This window comes from Orcinus orca, chromosome 1 (assembly GCF_937001465.1).
Source record: "Orcinus orca chromosome 1, mOrcOrc1.1, whole genome shotgun sequence".
In the NCBI taxonomy this organism is placed as follows: domain Eukaryota; kingdom Metazoa; phylum Chordata; class Mammalia; order Artiodactyla; family Delphinidae; genus Orcinus; species Orcinus orca.
In genome coordinates, this window is record NC_064559.1 from 112,685,367 (window position 1) to 112,704,096 (window position 18,730).

The 18,730-nt window shown below is 36.0% G+C and overlaps 2 protein-coding genes across 5 annotated transcripts in view; both read left to right on the top strand.

Moving 5' to 3' along the window:
* The window catches only part of RSBN1 (round spermatid basic protein 1), a 43,126-nt gene extending 36,775 nt beyond the window's left edge, over positions 1-6,351 (top strand). For both annotated transcript variants that reach the window (XM_033435722.2, XM_004263200.3), the window contains 2 exons: positions 969-1,077; positions 1,719-6,351. In XM_033435722.2, the coding sequence (XP_033291613.1) occupies positions 969-1,077; positions 1,719-2,192 (583 nt within the window). In that variant the 3' untranslated portion in view covers positions 2,193-6,351. The remainder of the gene's footprint in view (positions 1-968; positions 1,078-1,718) is intronic.
* A 2,110-nt stretch (positions 6,352-8,461) lies between these two features.
* Positions 8,462-18,730, top strand: part of PHTF1 (putative homeodomain transcription factor 1) — a 61,424-nt gene continuing 51,155 nt past the window's right edge. The window contains exons 1-3 of one of the 3 annotated variants that reach the window (XM_049710208.1): positions 8,462-8,927; positions 9,235-9,309; positions 9,942-9,998. In XM_049710208.1, coding sequence (XP_049566165.1) covers positions 9,265-9,309; positions 9,942-9,998 — 102 coding nt within the window. In that variant the 5' untranslated portion in view covers positions 8,462-8,927; positions 9,235-9,264. Of the gene's footprint in view, positions 8,928-9,234; positions 9,310-9,941; positions 9,999-18,730 lie in introns of those variants that run through there. The other 2 variants (XM_033435743.2, XM_033435764.2) reach the window with 2 other exon arrangements.

Genomic DNA, 18,730 nt, shown 5'->3' on the forward strand with positions numbered 1-18,730 from the left:
ATGAATTTGACTACTTTAAATACCTCATATAAGTGGAATCAAACAGTTGTTGTCTTTTTGTGATTGACTTATTTCAGTTAGCATGATATCCTCAAGGTTCATCCATATTGTACCATGTACACATGTACCATGTGTCATAATTTCCTTTTTAAGGCTGAATAGTATTCCATTATATGTATATGCCACGTTTTGTTTGTCCGTTTATCTGTCAGTGGACACTTGGGTTGCTTCCACCTTTTGGCTGCTATGAACAAATATCTCTTCACGTCCATGCTTTCATTCTTTTGGATATATACCCAGAAGTGGAATTGCTAGATCATATGGTAATTTGTTTTTTAATTTTGGGAGGAACTGCTATACTGTTTTTCATAGAGGTTGCACCCTTTTATACTCAGTTGGGGCCCGGTTTAAACAAGGCTCAGAACATGTTTAAAAACTGTATTTTACTTTGTTTTTATGCCTTCAGGGCCTTCAATATTACTGTAGAGTTTGATCTGACCTTAGAGTTTGATTGAATTATAGCTCAATCACAGGTTAAGTATTTCAAGTTAAAGATCATTTAGCTTTTTTCCCCTCTCTACTTTGAAAGCTGGAAGGTGTGACAGTTGTGTGGCTGAGATGTATTCTGTCCATTTCTTTCCATCCTGATAATGACATTATAGGGTGGCATGGAGATGGTGGGACAAAGTGGTTAGAGGATTCAAATGCATCTAGTTTAGAATAAAACTGTTTTTAGTCATCAATGTTTTAGTTTTATAACAACTAATTTTAATTTTGGAAAAAAAATGCTTTATTGGTGTTTTATTTTTTTTTAAATTGACTAAAGAAACAAATGTATACTTTGTCCTTAGGAGTTATGCATCTATTTCTTTGCTAGTATAGCAGTTCCAGGAACGGGAAGATTGAAATTTGTCACCTTTTTCCATTATGAGATGCTTGTTTCTGAAGCTTAATTTTGTTAATCTTAGGAGTGACCAACCTCGCATAACCAAAGATGTGATTTGTTTTCATGCTGAGGATTTTACTGATGTTGTACAGAGACTTCAGTTGGACCTTCATGAACCTCCAGTTTCCCAGGTAATAACATTTGCTTTTTTATTTCTCTTTGAGTGAGATTTTGGAAATAAGTATCCGTACCTATTTAATTTTGCATTTTATCTTATAGTTGGATACATGGGATAGTGAATTTAATTTTATTACTATTAAAGGCTGTTTGTGGAGGGTGTTGAAAATCATTAAAACGGAGCTTCCCAAGCAGAATGCTTAAGATCCTTCAGTCTTTGGGATGCCAGGTGGGCCTGGGATGGTCAGAGGGCCCAGGATAACTCAGTTCTGGCCATGAGCAGTCTCAGCTGTTAATCCCATTGCCCTGCGTGTCCTCACCTGCAAAAGGTTGAAAGACACTGAAGGAGCAGACAAATGTTGCCCTTATGTGGGTCAAAGAATATTGATATTTAGTTGCATTTTGAAATACTTATTTAAATGATTCCCTAGGCCATCCTAATTTTAACCTGTACTTTTTTACTAGAAATGTAGTAAAATATGAGGAAAAATGTGTCTCAAGACTTGTAGGAAATTTTAGAAAGTTGTATATCATACAGTGTTGTTTAGCTTTAATTTGATCCTACTGTTTTCCTGTGCTAATTATAATATTTTATTTGACTGCATCTTTACATATTTTACTTTAAAATCTCATGCAACTTTTTTCCTCTCTTCAGTGTGTGCAGTGGGTGGATGAAGCGAAACTAAACCAAATGAGGCGGGAAGGCATTCGTTATGCTAGAATTCAGCTGTGCGACAATGATATCTACTTCATCCCTAGAAATGTCATTCATCAGTTCAAAACAGTGTCAGCAGTGTGCAGCTTAGCCTGGCATATAAGGCTTAAACAGTACCACCCTGTTGTGGAAGCCTCTCAAAACACAGAAAGCAGCTCTAACGTGGACTATGATTTAACTGGAAAGAGAGAATTAGAAGTTGACTCCCAGTGTGTGAGAATAAAAACTGAATCTGAGGAAACATGCACAGAGATGCAACTTTTGACAACTGCTTCATCGTCCTTCCCACCTTCATCTGAACTTAATCTGCAGCAAGATCAGATGACTCAGCCTATTCCAGTTTTAAAGGTGGAAAGTAGACTGGACTCTGACCAGCAACACAATCTACAGGAACATTCAAGCACTCCTGTGTGATATGTACATATTCAAACACATTTTTTAACTTTTTTAAATTTTGATGTGAAGTTATAGTTTTATAACTGGCTTAAGTTAAGTTTTATTGGAGAAATCTTGCCTATAATTCTATAAAGAGAAATGACATTCCACAAATGTCAAGCATATCTTTTTTACACAGATTATGCAAAGTTAAGAGTTGTATCTTATCCCGTTAGTACAGTATGTAATAGTGGGTCTGCTGCTACTTTCTGTTTTAAGGTGTGAGGTAACAATTCAATCTCTTCTTCAAATCAAAATGAGAATTCTCTGGAATAACAGATTCTTATTTGGTAAATAATTCACTTCCTTTCATTTTATCTTGCCTTGTCTCTTGCCATATTTGCTGTTTTTATGATAGAAGATCAGATTTATGGTTTAGTACTTGTGCTTTTATGGCACAGATTCAGTTTCTACAGTAAAAAATGGCATAGGTCGCAGGAAAGAATTCCTGCATCTTGTACATGGGCAAGTCAGTTATTTAGTTCCAACCATAAAGAACAGATAGTTTCTAAGGAATTCAGTGGCTCTCTCATTTCTTAACAAAAGAGAAAGCACAGCACTTTCTGATCCAAACTGTCTTTTTTTTGTATCTGTTATTTAAAGCCCAGTGGATATTTCAATTAAAAATATCTAAAGATGAATAGTCCTTGGTCATTCATTCTCCATGGTTCATTAATCTCTTCTAGAATACATGGTAACTGTGGAAGATATTTTGGGTAAAATAGATAATGTTGACATGATACTCTGTTGTTCTGCTTCCTAGCATCCTCACATTCTGTGTGGATACTTTTGCTTCCTAAACTGATCACGAGTATCAAACTTAGAGAATGATACCTATCTTTCAGATGAGGCTGCCATATTTTGTGCATGAAACTTAGGAAAAACTATTTTTGTCACTTGGCATCAACCTCTTCATCATAAAGATCTGTTGAGATACTTCAGTTCAGAGTTTCAACTGGTGAATACCTGGGTTTATTTATTATTACTCTGTGTTGCTACTGTCTAATAAAGAATATGGCACTAGACTTCATCCTAGAGTTTCAGGTAGCCTAATCCTTATTAGTGCCTGAGTATTTAACCATTTTTTTTCGAACAGGCACAGTTCATATAGCTAGTGTAGTCTTAACTTTCTATTATTTTAGAATGTTAATGGGATACACATTTCACTTTCTCTTAGTTAATAATACAATAGGCCTTTTGTTTATTAAAGGAAGAGTACTCCCCACACCTAAGACCAGATTCTTGTATCTACCTGGTTATAGTGCAATTTGGAGATTTTTTTTTCTGGAGGTTGAGATTTGGAATATTTACATTAACATAGGCAAAAAAAGATGCTGCTTTATTATGTCTGTCACCATGAAAACTTAGCTGCATCTTTTGAAATATCAAATATGAATTTTCTCTAAAATATTCTGAAATAGGTTAAATCTTATATAAATATTACTTTGTGCAATATTGTTGTGTAGTTAAATGCATATTAGCAAAGTATAGAGGTCACTGTGTAAACCGATAGAAAAGTAACCATCAGCAAATACTGCAGTGATTAGTTAGAATCTGTATTATTCCTTATATATATGTATATGTATGTATTCTCTGTTAAAAAGGATGAAGACAAATAGAGAAACATTTCAATGTAAACCATTTATGAATTGGAAATGATGTTGGTTTTAGTTATCTTTGTAAATAAGGTAATTAGAATGGTATGAACAGTAATGTGATTATTGCAGGGGTGTTTTAAAATCTTGGGTATAAATTTTAGGGTAAATTCTGGTTTATCAAGGCTAGTTTTTAAGGGACCTGCCTTTGAGGGTGTTTTTTGTTATTTTGTTATTTTAGGGGGAAGGGGTTAATCACAAAGTATGTGGGTTTGGGTTATTTCTTATTTTTGTTTTTCTGTCCAGAAGAATTTCATAGAGCTTTACCAGGCTGTGCAAAGTAAAATTCTTCTCAGGCAACATTTGCTTTTTAAAATAATCATGAAGAACAAGGTTGTTAAAGCAAAAACTTTTAATTTTTTTTCTTGTCTTCCAAGATCCGATTTCCCCATCTCCCACTTGCCATCCAGCAGATGCCATCTGTCATCTAAGCTGGTCATTGCTAATAAACAAGGAGACTGTCTCCTGACAGCCATCACTGTGTATAATCACTCAGGAACCAGCGGATCTGCAAAGACCTACAATCAAAAGCAAATCCCCATTTTCTTTTTATAAAACATTCTACCCTCAACTCCAATATAACATATTAAAAGAGTATAAAAATGTTTAAAATCATGTACTAATAAATTCATTGTATGTTAGAATTGCAATAGAACTGAGAGAGAAACATTTAGCTAGTAATGTATCTGGAAACTGAATGTCTTATGTGAGTATTAGATTTTAATAGCATGCTTTAAAGACTGATGAATATAAAAGCGCAAGTTTTGAGTTTCTTACTTCTTTAAAGCTGTATCCTAGTTTAGTGATACAAATGATAGCAACTTTCCTAAAATCATTAAATTATTTGGTTTGGTGGAGTGAGGCATGGAACAATCTGGCGTCTTCTGACTTGTAAAGTAGTGATGGCAGTGAAGTTGTAACTGAAATGTAAGCTGATCTTCCTTTTTTGGTATGTTACCTGTTGTGCCAGCTCTTTGAGATTACTTGCAGAATGTGGCTATAAGTTTTAGTATTTTGTGGAGCAGAGGGATATTTTTTAAATGTGCTTATGGAAAGGACCCAGTAAATGAGTAAACTTAGTAACTAGAACGATTTTATGGTATTCACTAATCAGGAGAAAAGTCTTCCCCCTGCCCCAGAAGTCATTCTATAATTACCAAGATACACTAGGAGTAGGATTATGATTCAAAGAAGTATCCCAAATTCATAAAGCAATAATAATAAAAACTACATATTTCTTTCCCTTCCAAAGTTTTTAACTCTTTAAAAATGAATTCCTAGGCTTAATTGTACTTTTAATTTGCTAATTTAGTACTTAGAATTTGTTTCACTGGTACATTATTATTTTGAATTTAAAGACCTTTGAAAGGTACCCTTTCCCCTTAGAGATAGTTGGAATTACAGTAGACTAATATTAAAAGCTCTTGTAGGGGGAAAACGGGGCTTATCATATAAAATTATTTACTAAACCTTAGGAAAAGGTGTCTTGCATCAGTCTTAATAGGCATAAAGTTCATGCTTAATGACTGGAGAAACTTTTGCTTATTGCCTTTCCCTCTATAATTATTGTCTAGAATGAAAGCTAATTTAGGAACAAGATACCAAAATTCAAAAAACCCCTTAGTGCATGTATTCTTTATTATTATTAGTTCATTATTAGATCATTTATTTTCATCTATATTTGCCATTAAAAATTTATTTGCATTTATATCTTTAGAATAATTGAGTTTGTGTCTGATAAATCTGTTTTATCATTGCTACAAGTTTTTTAAAAAAAACTTTCACTAGTACATGCCAGAGGTTCATATTTCTGCTAAGTATTATTTTTTAAAAAACAGGTTGTAACTGTATTTATTGGTCATGCAGTAAGTAGAGGAAATGTACAAGACAGATGTTTTTCTTTAGCACATAAGGGACCTATCCTCATCCTGAAAGTTTGTTGCTTTAAAAGCAAGTATCTCTCCATAAATATTATGGCCTTCCATTTTCTTCATACATCTTTTAGGATTCACTTGTGCATGTAGTTGAGACCACTGTCTCTTAATATAGCACTTTTCAATTCTCTCTAAAGAAATACTTAATGTACTACTTCTATCACATGTTGTAAATTTTCATGTAATAGTGTTTTCTGTGACTAAACTCCATTTTGATTGGCAGCTAAGACTTTTTTTCCTGTGGCTTTAATTTATCTAAGAGGTCTTTGCATATAGATGAAATGTATAATTTGCCTGGCGGACTATTTGCGTTTTGTGGCCTTAGTTTGTTTATTGACATTAATGAGTGTTTTAAAAAGGTTTTTAATGAATAGTCTTAAATCTAAATTTGTGTGAATAATAATCCTTTTAACACAGTGCTTTTTTGTAGCTGTCTAAGTGTGTTAAATTGTTAAGCTATTTCTTTGTAAAATAGGACAATGGAATGCATAGAGTTTTTTTTTTCCTGTAAAGTATTTTTTTAATAAACAAAGTCTGATTTGTCCTTTACTGATGTTTTCATGACAAAATGAATAGCACATGTGAATTCTAGCTACCTGGAACCTGTTTTTAAAGTATTTGTCCCTCTCTTCTCTGTCCCCTATTATTTTTTACTATTAGAGATTACAAAATTAGAAAATCTTGACTTTCCTAAAGAAAGTTCATAGATACTGGGGGAAAATTTCATCCATATTGAGAGGCAGTTAGTTTGAGGGAAGAAGAAAAACTATGCTTGGCATTTGTGGCAGTTAACTCCTCGCTGCATAAATTGATTTATCCCTATGAGAATAATCTTAAATTTTTGTTCTGGGGATGCCGATATTTTTGAAAGTACATGCATACAGTGTTAGTTAATGAAGGTGGTTTATAGACGTTTCAGATACCATTGATGTATTAAGTGACATAACTCACTGGATTTTTTCCTCATCAGTTTTTATTTGTGTGAACTTCTCTTTAATTGAGGTACCTGTCCTAAGCACTGATAGCTCTTGTTTATGATTAGGAAAGGAAGAGGGAAGGAACGAATGTTTTTTGAGTAACTGTTGAGGGCCAGGTACTTTTTATGAAGGTAGCTCATTTAATTCTCACAGCCTTGAGTAGGAAGGTAACAATACAATCTCCATAATACAGGTGAGAAAACAGGCTTGTTAGGTTGAATAAATTACCCGAAATCACATAGCTTTTAGTGGGAGCAGGGATTTGAATGCAGTTCTGGGTTCAAAGCCCACACTTCGCTCAGTGAGAGCCTTACCTGATTTCAGTTCTTCCAGGAACTCCCCCCAAGGCCTCTTTGTGTGCTAAGCAATGAAGTAAAATGTTTAATTAGTGTTATTTACGTCTTAAAGCAAATATTTAGATATACAAAAAATGACTTTTTCATTTTTCCAGTGTTGTTGTTGTTTTTGTTTTTGTGTGTGTGTGTGTGTGTTTTAAAGTCAGCCATTTGTGTTGAAACCAAACAGAATTGTCATGTTCAGCTCTAAGGATGGGAAAAGCTCTCAAGAAGCAAAAGCAGAAAGGAAACCACTGCCAATGCGTGGAATATAAAAATCAAGCCTGGGTGAAATAATTTTAAATTAGTTCTATGGGAGTTACTTTTATCTTAGTCGATTTTCCTCATCGGTAAAACGGGGATAATAACTTCCACCTTATGTCGATTTGGTAGATAATCAAAAATAATGATGTAAAACATTTAGAACTGCATTTAGGCTTTCTGCAGTGGTCTAATTGTTATCTCATTAGCTTTAACTGACCCAAATGCTACAATGCTGGGCAAGCAAGGTCAATGCTTCAAGTGAGGTGAGAATGGCCGTTAGGGGTCAGTGTTCCATTAATGGCCAAAAAAGTATAGAGGAGGAAAGAGGCTTAAAACCTTCTTAATGTATCTTTAAATATTCATTTGAGGTCGCTACCGTTCCTGTCTCCTGACCTCTATCAGCCTGCTTGAATTTTTAACCTAGAAACAGTTCTTCCCGCCGCTACCTTCCCCTACCCTAATTTGGGAAAGTGTCCTGGAACCTGCCCCCCAAGCCTTGGCCCTCTTCTTCCTTTACCCTTGAGCACCCAGAAGGCTTAAGTCCCAGAGCTGCTGAGGGACGGGAGAGGAAAGGAATTAATAAGGCGCAGCCTGTCAGGACTTTCGTCCCAGGACGGCATAAATTCATGAAAACATTCGTTCATTAAGCAAAGGTTGAGAACCTGTGTGCCAGGCTCCTGCCAGGCCCTAGTCTCTGACCTCATGGAGCCTCCAGCCCATTGAGGAAGACCGATAGGATATAATGAAGCACAAAGAAACAGAAAACACAAGGAAAGATAAGCGTTGCAAAGAAATGAACGGGGAACTATTGGAATATCTGGACCGACCTCCTTTAGATGAAGGGCTGGGAAAGTCATTTGTGAGAAAGTGACCTGAAAGGTGATCTGGGGGAGCTGCTCTTGGCCTTGATCTTCGTGTAGCTCCCCAGCCCCTCGGTCCCGAAGCCTGGCGGAGGCTCGGCGGGAAGGCCCCGGGCCGGGGGCGGAGCCAACTTCACAGCGAAACACGGAAAGCGGAAGCCGCGGCCCCGCTGCACCGTGGTCTGCGGAGCTGCTGTTGCCTAGCTCTCGGCCGGCTGAGTCACGGCCCTTCCAGGCCCGGCCTAGCGAGGACGCGCGCCCGCCGCCCCGAAGCAGCTGCTACCCGGGCCTTGGGACCTCTGCACTTGACTTTTTTCAGCGGAACAAAGCCGTTTGCCGTTGCCGTAGCGACTGGCAGCCTAGCTAAGACCGCCTTCACTTTCTCTCCCCCTCCTTTCCTAGCTCATTCTTTGCTTATTTTAGGGTCTGTCCGATGACCCTATAGGTCGGGCTTGGAGGGCGCCGGCTCTCTGGCAACAGACTGCCCTCCTCTGGGCGCTGGGCGGCTGGCTGCCTCCGAGGCTGGGGCGGCCTCCGCAGTCTCCATGGTAACGGCCCAGACGGCGTCTCCGCCTCGGGGGGAAGATGAGGCCTACCTGGCCCGCCGCCTCGCCCCCGGCCTCATGGCCGGGCCGGGGCCACTGAGGAGGAAGGTCCCGGCCACCGGACTGCGGGGCAGCGTGCACCAGGTGAGAGCAGGACTCCTGGGAGCGGAGGAGGTGGGGTGCAGGTCAACTCCAGCGACCTCCCCTCCTCTCCCAGTTCCCTGCATCCCTGAACACACTCGCACAAAATATCGCAGAGAGGCTTCTCCGGTCGCCACTGCGCCAGAGTTTTTTTTGGTATGCTTTTGTTTTTTTTCCTGGCAAACAGCAGGGGAACGAGACGGTCAGCAGCGCATGGAGAGGCTGAGAGAAGCGTTTTCTGAGTTCTACCCAAACTGGGAGAGTACCTTTAAGCAACTGGACTCACTGACTGGTTTTCCTTCATTTTCAGTGAAATCCCATTCTCTGGCTGGAGACACAGATGGCCTCAAATGAGAGAGATGCTATATCGTGGTACCAAAAGAAGGTAATATCAATGTATTTTTATTTGTAAAGCATGCTTCCTGCAAAAAGGTCCCACAAAGAATACCTATCATATTAGTTTTCCCTGAGCTTGGTAGTGCAGGTATTCTTACATGATATCTCTCAACATAAATGGAAAAACTGATGGACAAGGTCATTAGGTCTTTTGAAATCAGTTCTAGGTCCCCGAATAAGATTTTCAACCTCCCATCTCCAGGCTGCATTCACAGTGTCACAGCAATGCTTTGAGAGTTTGCTTCTAATCAAACTGCTGCTTTTTCAGGCATAAAACTTTATCTGCACAGCTCAGATTGGTACTGTCAATTTTAATGAGCTGTCCATTACCTTTTATTTCTCTAGTTTCCTACTGATGTTTTTTTTAAGTGGAAGTATCTTTTAAGGTGATATTTAATTTGAAATATTTTGGACATTGCTTTTCAACTTACTTTTAGATCCAGCTAACTTGAATTTTGAAGGAAATAGTCCTAGGAAATAATAATTTATTCTAGCCTCAGAGAAGCACAGAAATTTCCCAGGTATCATATGGGTACTTAATAGTTTCATGACTTTTGTGAGACTTGACCGAAATAAAAGGATTTCCTTTGCATCACTTAAATAGCCTGCTTCCTATTTCAGATTGGAGCATATGATCAGCAGATATGGGAAAAGTCAATCGAACAGACTCAGATTAAGGTAAATTGATTTCTTTGATTTTTTCGCTTTGTTTTACTGCTTTAATATGAAGAGTGAATTGTATTTACTTTTTAAAAATTCTGCACTTATCCACCAAATATGGCGTTCTTTGTTCTTTGAAGTGAATAAGGAAAACAACACTGCAAATGGGATGATAAATGACAATTGACATTTGGCCTCCGTATCAGGGAAATAGAAAGGGGTGGTTGGTCTATGATGAATTTGAAAGCAAATGTCCCATATAAATGGGGCTATGGCTAACTCTGGCGGTAGAGTTAGTTGTGGTAACGCAGGCCCAGTATTGCCACAGCTTCAGGGTTCTCAAGAGAAGCTGTGAATATGCATTTTTATGTGAAATATCCAGGTTTTTTAGAGCATCTCCTCCTCCTCCTTCCCCCCTCTACTTCCTATTCTCCCCCTCCCTCTCCTCCCCCCTCCTCCCCTACCTCCTCTTCCTCTTTTTCTTCCCTGCAAGTCAAATAAAATGCATTTGTTGCCTGAATCTCTTTCAATTACTAGTTTAGAGTATGGGCCTAAGTATTTCAGGTTCTTAAACTTTTTTCTACACTGCTTTTGGAACTGAGCAGATTCTCGGAGTTATTGCATGCTAGCCAGGCAACCAAAAATTGATGTGTAATTCAGAATGCCAGGTTATTAATTTATAATAGGGGAGGGGAGGGTTAAATAATCTAATGTTCCAAAATCAAGGTTGTGGGATCAACATGTTTGGGTGGGGGATGCAAATTAGTCATGGAAAGGTTGCTTGGTAGCCAAATGTAATTGCCTAGTCTTGAGAGATGGGGAAAATCCTAAAGAGCATTCTGCCCTTACAGAATGTCTCTCTATTGACATTAATACTTAGATCTACAGATTCCAGTGTCTTACCTCCTTGGAAAGTACTGAATAATGGCTGGCAGATTTTTGTTTTTGGACCTTTCTTTTTTAAAGATTTTTCCATAGACTCTCTATTAACATTAAAAAAAAATATATGTATGGGTGTAATACAACTTAATAGTTTTATTTATCTCCAAGTCAGATTGATTGGACTGGGATGTTTAAATCTCGGGTGAAATACTTTTAGGGCAAATTCTTTTTGTAAGCCACTCAATTAGAAAGTTGTTTGAACTGCATGGTACTTGGCTAGCTTTTCATAATTTTGTACAGTCCTTGATGTTTTATATTAATAGGAGATGGAATTAGGATGAATAAATCCCCCAATTTTATTTTGTAACTCTCTAAATCCTGTCCTGTTATTCTTTTGTGAGCTCTGAAAAGTATGGGTAGTAGTAAGTCTGGTATAAGGAAAGAGCACAGAACTGGGCATTGGATCTCCTTTTGTGACCTCTGTCTAGCCTTGTGATCTTGAACAAGCACTGTAGTTTGTCTGGGTTTTGGTTTATTTATCCTTAAAAGGATTTTACTTCCTGCTATAGAATTTCATTACCTACCTCCTTCCCGTACCCAATTTAAATATTTCCTCAACCCTTATTTCCATGCCATTTTATACATACCTTCCTTTTGGTACGCCATCTCCTGTGTTACTTGTTAACCTGTGTGTTTTCATGGACCTCAAGGGCAGGCATTGCATTTGTATCCCACTCTTAGAACATTCTGAGTCATACTAGGAACTCAGTGTTTCTGTATTTGATTAAACTCCAACTATTATGTATATTTTTATTCATTGTTTTCTCAAAAGTAATCTATCTAATACCTCCTTAATGTATACTTTTTAATTTAGCAGTGGAAAGAATAAAATTAAAGAGAACTCTAAAAATTTACTGAGTTAATGTACCAAGGCCTCCCAGGTGCGAAGAATACAGTCAACAAGACACACATGGTTCTTGCCTTCATGAATTTTACAGTCTAATGGTAGTGGGAGAAAAGCCAAGTTATCTTTTTAAGTATGTTTAAGTCTTAGATGGAAGCTGACCAAAGTATAGGACACAAAGAAGTATTTAATGCAATTTAAAACAGATTACACAAATATACATGTTTTTGAAAACAAATTTAAAAAGAAAAGGAAAGAAAATTAAAAAACAAAATGAATAACAATATTAACATCAGATCACAATACAATAAAATTAGAAATTACATAATAAAAATATAATTCAAAATTATAAAAAATATAAATTAAAAAAATCTTAACTTGGATCATGAAAAGTGGTAGGAACTGTTCTACAAACATTTACTGAGCTGCTATGTTTAAGGCATTTTGCTTGGTGCTGAGCACAGAAGTACAACGCTTGTATAAGGGAAGATAAGTAGCCCAATCCGGTTGGGGTATAAGGTAAGCAGATGAGATGATAGGTCATAAATCAGTTTAGAGCTGAGCTGACTGCTTTACTAAGAACTTTAGATACTGTACTATATAAAATGAAAAAATTTGTATTGTTTTTAAGTAGAGGGGACACATCATATCTGTATTTTTGAAGGATAGAAATAAAAACGTAGATATAACAAAATTTGTAGAATGCTTCCAAAATAATACTTGATGAAATTATATCACTCTAAATGTCTATATTAACAAAAAACGTCTAGATTGACTAGGAAGAAAGAGTTACAATGATTCAAGTTAACATACGAAGAATCTGAGAAATAAAACAATAATAAGTCAAAGTAAAGAAGGGGAAGAAATATCAAAAATAAAACTAAAACAGAGACTTCCCTGGTGGCACAGTGGTTAATAATCCGCCTGCCCATGTAGGGGACACGGGTTCGATCCCTGGTCAGAGAAGATCCCACATGCCCTGGAACAGTGAAGCCCATGCGCCACAACTACTGAGCCTGCACTCTAGAGCCCGTGCGCCACAACTGCTGAGCCCACGCACCACAACTACTGAAGCCTGTGTGCTCTAGGGCCTGTGCTCCACAACAAGAGAAGCCACCACAATGAGAAACCTGCACCCTGCAAGGAAGAGTAGCCCCTGCTCACTGCGACTAGAGAAAGCCCACGCACAGCAATGAAGACCCAACACAGCCCAAAAAAACCCCAAAAAACAAAAAAACCTAAAACAGTGTTCATATATTCTTCATTTAACAAATGTTTGTTGAGCACTTACCTACCATGTGTCAGGCAGTAGGATGGGCACTATATCTATATAATGATGAGCAGAAACACTCAACATTTTTTGGAGCTTATGATAAAGTGGGAGACAAACAATAATAAAATTAATCCTACTAATGAATAAAAATTACTTTGTGATAAATGCTAAGAAGGAGAGCTACTATTTGCAAGCTATTATAACAGGGAAATGGACCTAGTCAAGGAGGTCAGAGAAGCCTTCCCTGAAGAATTGATGATTCAAGTGAGATCTGAAGGATGAATAGCAGTTAATTAGGTCAAGAACAAATATACTTATCTGACAAAAACTCTTTCAGAAAGCAGAGGAGGAAGTATGCTTCCCAGCTCAGTTTTTGAGACCAGTATTACCCTGATTCCAAAGCCAGACAAAGACAGCACAAGAAAATTTGTCATAACTGTACTACAAAGCTACAGTAATCCAAACAGTATGGTATTCGCACAAAAACAGACACATAGATCAGTGGAACAGAATAGACCACCCAGAAATGGGCAGTGTATTATATGGGCAATTAATCTACAACAAAGGAGTCGAGAATATACAGTAGGGAAAGGACAGCCTCTTCAGAAATGCTGTTGGAAAAGCTGGAAAACTACATGCAAAAAAATCAAACTGGACTACTCTCTCACATGATGCACAAAAATAAATTCAAAATAGATTAAAAATTTTAAATGTAAGACCTGAAGCTGTAAAACTTCTAGAAGAAAACATAGGTTGTGCACTCTTTGACATTGGTCATAGTAATATTTTTGGATATGTCTCTTCAGTCAAGGGAAACAAAAACAAAAATAAACAAATAGGATTATGTCAAACTAAAAGACTTTTGCACAGCGAAGGAAACTATCAATAAAATGAAAAGACTACCTACTGAATGGGAGAAGATATTTGCAAATGGAATATCCAATAAGGGGTTAATATTCAAAATATACAAAAAATTCATACAACTCAACATCAAAAAAGCCAAACAACCCAATTAAAAAATGGGCAGAGGACCTGAATAGACATTTTTCCAAAGAAGACATACAGATGGCCAGTGGGCACATGAAAAGATGTTCAACATACTAATCATCAGGGAAATACAAATCCAAACCACAATGAAATATCACCTCACACCTGGCAGAACAAATTACAAGCATTGGTGAGAATGTGGAGAAAAGGGAACCCTTTTGCACTATTGGTGGGAATGTAAATTGGTGCAGCCATTATGGAAAACAGTATGAAGATTCCTCAAAAAATTAAAAATAGAACTACCATATGATCCAGCAATTCTACTGCTGGGTATTTATCTGAAGAAAACAAAAACACTAATTAGAAAAGACATATGCACCCCTATGTTCATTGCAGTATTATTTACAATAGGCAAGATATGGAAGCAACCTAAGTGCCCATCAACAGATGAATGGATAAAGAGGATGTGGTATCTATATACAATGGAATATTACTCAGCCATAAAAGCATGAAATCTTGTTGTTTGCAGCAACATGGATGGCCTTAGAGGATATTATTCTAAGTGAACTAAGTCAGACAGAGAAAGACAAATACTGTATGATTTCACTTATATGTGGAATCTAAAAAAATAGATGAACAAACATAACAAAACAGAAAGAGTTACAGATAGAACAAACAGGTGGTTGCCAGAGAGGAGTGGTGAGGGGAAGAAATAGGTGAGGGAGATTAAGAGGTACAAACTTCCAGTTGCAGAATAAATGAGTCACCAGTATGAAATGTACAGTGTGGGGAGTATGGTCAGTAATTATGTAATATCTTTGCATGGGCAGATTATATCTAGACTTATTTTAGGGGTCATTTTGAAATGTATAGAAATATGGAATCACTATGTTGCATAACAGGAACTAACAGACTCTTTTAGATCAATTGAATTTCAAAAACAAACTCATAGAAAAAGAGATCAGATTTATGGTTAGCAGGCGGGGGGTTTGGAGGAGGGGGAATTGGATGAAGGCAGTCAAAAGGTACAAACTTCCAATTATAAGATAAATAAGTACTAGGACTGTAATGTACAACATGAATATAAATAACGCTGCTGCATGTTATATATGAAAGTTGTTGAGAGTAAATCCTAAGAGTTCTTATCACAAGGAAAAAAATTTTTTTTCTATTTCTTTAATTTTGTATCTATGAGATGGTGGATGTTCACTAAACTTATTGTGGTAATCATTTCATAATGTATGTAAGTCAAATCATTATGCCATATACCTTAAACTTATACAGTGCTATATGTCAATTATATCTCAATAAAACTGGAAGAAAAAATCCTACCTGAGGCATAATATGGAGCTTTTAATAAACTATCATACTGATTTATTAAAAAGAAAGAAAATTTGTCCTAAACATAAGTGTAAAAATCTTTAATAAAATATTAGCAAACCAAATTCAACAACATGTAAAATGGATTATCTGCCATGACCAAGTGGGATATCTGAGAAATATGTTGTTGGTTTAAGATAAATTAATGTAATATATCATATTAATAAGGGATAAAATGCATGGTCTTTTCAGTAGAGACAGGAAAAACATTTGACAAAATTCAATGACCATTACTGATAAACTAGTAATTTCTTCAATCTGTCAAAGGGTGTCTATTAAAAAACCTGTCGCTGGGATTGACATATATACACTAATATGTATAAAGTAGATGACTAATAAGAACCTGCTGTATAGCAAATAATAATAATAAGTTATCATGTATTTAAAAAAAAAACAAAAAACCTATAGCTTACACTATAGTTAGGGATTAAAGACTAAGTGCTTTGTCCCTCAAATCAGGAATAAGGCAAGGATGTCTGCTCTCACCACGTCCATTTAACATTGTACTAGGGATTCTAGCCAGTGCGGTAAGACAAGGAAAAAGAAATAAAAGGCATTGAGAAAAGAAAATGAAAATTGCTTTTATTCATGGTGACATGATCCCATATTTAGAAATTCCTAAGGCATTACTAACAATAAATGAGTTTAGCAAGGCCTCTAGATTTAAGATCAATATACAAAAATTATTTGTATTTCTATATACCAGCCATGAGTATTCCAAAAATGAGATTAAGAAAACAATTCATTCACAATACATCACAAAGAGTAAAATACTTAGGAATAAGTTTAACATAGTATGTATAACCCCTGTATACTGGAACCTACGAACATTGCTAAGAGAAATTAAAAATCTGAAGAAATGGAGTAGCATTTCACACTTGTGATCTGAAAGACTTAACATTGTTAAGATGGCAGTTCTCTCCAAATGTATATATAGATTCACTATAATCCCTTTAAAGTTCCAGCAGACTTTTTTCTTTTGGTAGAAATTGATAAGCTAATTCTAAAGTTGATAAGGAATGTAAAAGACCTAAAATATTCAAAATAAGTTTAAAAGGAATAGAGTTAGAGGACTTACTGGGTCTCACAATTTACTGTAAAGCTGTAAGTAATTCAGGTAGTGTAGTATTGGCATGAGTAATAGATCAATGGAACAGAATAGAAAATCTAGAAATAAATCCTTACAGTTTTGATAAATTGATTTTGACAAAGATGCCAAAATAATTCAATGAAGAAATGATAGTCTTGTCAACAAATGGTGCTGGAACAATTGGATAGCTACATGTATAAAAATGAACTTTGATGCTTACCTCACACTGTACACAAAAATTACTTAAAAAGGATCATGGACTTAAGTGTAAGAACTAAAAGTCTAAGGTTTTCTAGAAGAAAACGTAGAAGATCTTTGTTAGTCAGGATATGGAGGAACCAGAACTCTCATACACTGCTGGTGGGAATGGAAAGTAGAAACATTTAAATATATATACTTCTCATATGACCCAGCATTTCCACCCCTAGTTATCTACCTAAGAGAAATAAAAACATATGGGCACATGCAAATATTCATAGCAATACTATTCATAATTGCCAAAAACTAGAAAAAAAATCCAAATATCTATCAACTGGTGAGTAGGTAAACAAATGTGTTATATCCATACAATGGCACATGACTCAGCAATAAAAACTATTAATACATGCTACAACATGGATGAACCTCAAAAATGTTATGCTAAGTGAAAGGGACCAGACACAAAAGACTATATTCTGTGATCCAGTTTATATGAAATTTCTAGGAAAGGCAGGTTTATAGAAATAGAAAGCAGATCAGTGTTTGCCTACAGCTGGGGGATAGGAACAGAGATTTATTGCCATTCTTGTTTTTCTGGTGATGGAAATGTACTAAAATTTGAGTGTGATGATGGTTGCACAACTCTATAAATTTACCAGAAATCCACCAAATTAACTACTAAAACTACACTAAAAATAAGTGAGTTTTACAGAGTATTAATTATACCTCAATTTTATTAAATCACATCAATAGAAAAAAATAGGAGAAATCATAATGTAGTACACAACAAATTCATATATATTCCCAATGAAAATTGTCTTCTAAAATTTCTTAATTGAGAAAATATATTAAATCTAAGGTCTAACATTATTTTCAGTAATGAAGCTCAACTTAGTCCCCCCACACAAAAGAATAAAACAAGAATAGCCCCTATTACTATTATTTAACCTGCTGTTTGAGATATATTTGCTAAGATGAGCAAAACATTCTAATTAATATTATCTTTGCTTTTAAAATATTTGTTCTTTTGTTTTTCTAATTAATATTCGAATAACAAAAATCAGTGTTTGAAAATGATATGATTTTACACCTAGGAAATTTTAAATGGCTAATCATAAACACACAGGTGATTTCAGCTGTATTTGTAACCTTTTATTTCTTGAACTGGATAGTGGGTACATGATAGATGAGACACCTCATTAAAGATGACAGTTGGAATATGTGCATTAATCTCCATCTGATTTCTTCTGAAAATTCTCTAAAATTATAATAAATAAGAAAAGAAATCAGCCTACAATAGGAGTGAAAGAATGGGAGAGAAGACTACTGTAAAAGAGAGCTGTTAACACAATTTTGAAAGTTGGAAAATGGATGTAAAGAAAGTAAAAATGTTAAGTGTCTATAGTAGGGGATGCCAGTGGGAAACAAGTGAATTCCCTGTTTTAAAACACCTGTATTTAGTGGTTACCAGTGGGGAGAGGGAAGTGGGGAGGGACAATATAGTGGTAGGGAATTAAGAGGTGCAAAGTATTATCTATAAAATAAGCTACAAGGATATATTGTACAGCACAAGGAATATAGCCAATATTTTATAAATAACTATAAATGGAGTATAACCTTTAAAAATTGTGAATCACTGTATTGTACACCTGTAGCTTTTATAATATTGTACATCAACTATTCTTAAATTTAAAAAAGATTAGAGGAAAAAGACCCCTGTATTTAATTTCTGAAAGACTCAGGAATTAGATGCATCAGGTATATCTGCAGGTATGAGGTAGAACTGGAAATAGGATTGTTTGAGCATATGTATAAGGGGCAATAGACCTGCCCCCCCAGATCCTCCACCTTATTCTACACAGCCTCATAGTTACCTTATCTTCCTCTGACAGAAGATTGAAGTTTGCTCTCTGGAGAGGCTGAAACAGAGAAGTTCTGGATTCTGGAATGCCATACACAAATGAGAATGGGGTGAAATACTGTACTCATAAAGGAGATTAAGTAAAAATCTGGTGGCCAGGCTTATAATCTCTAAA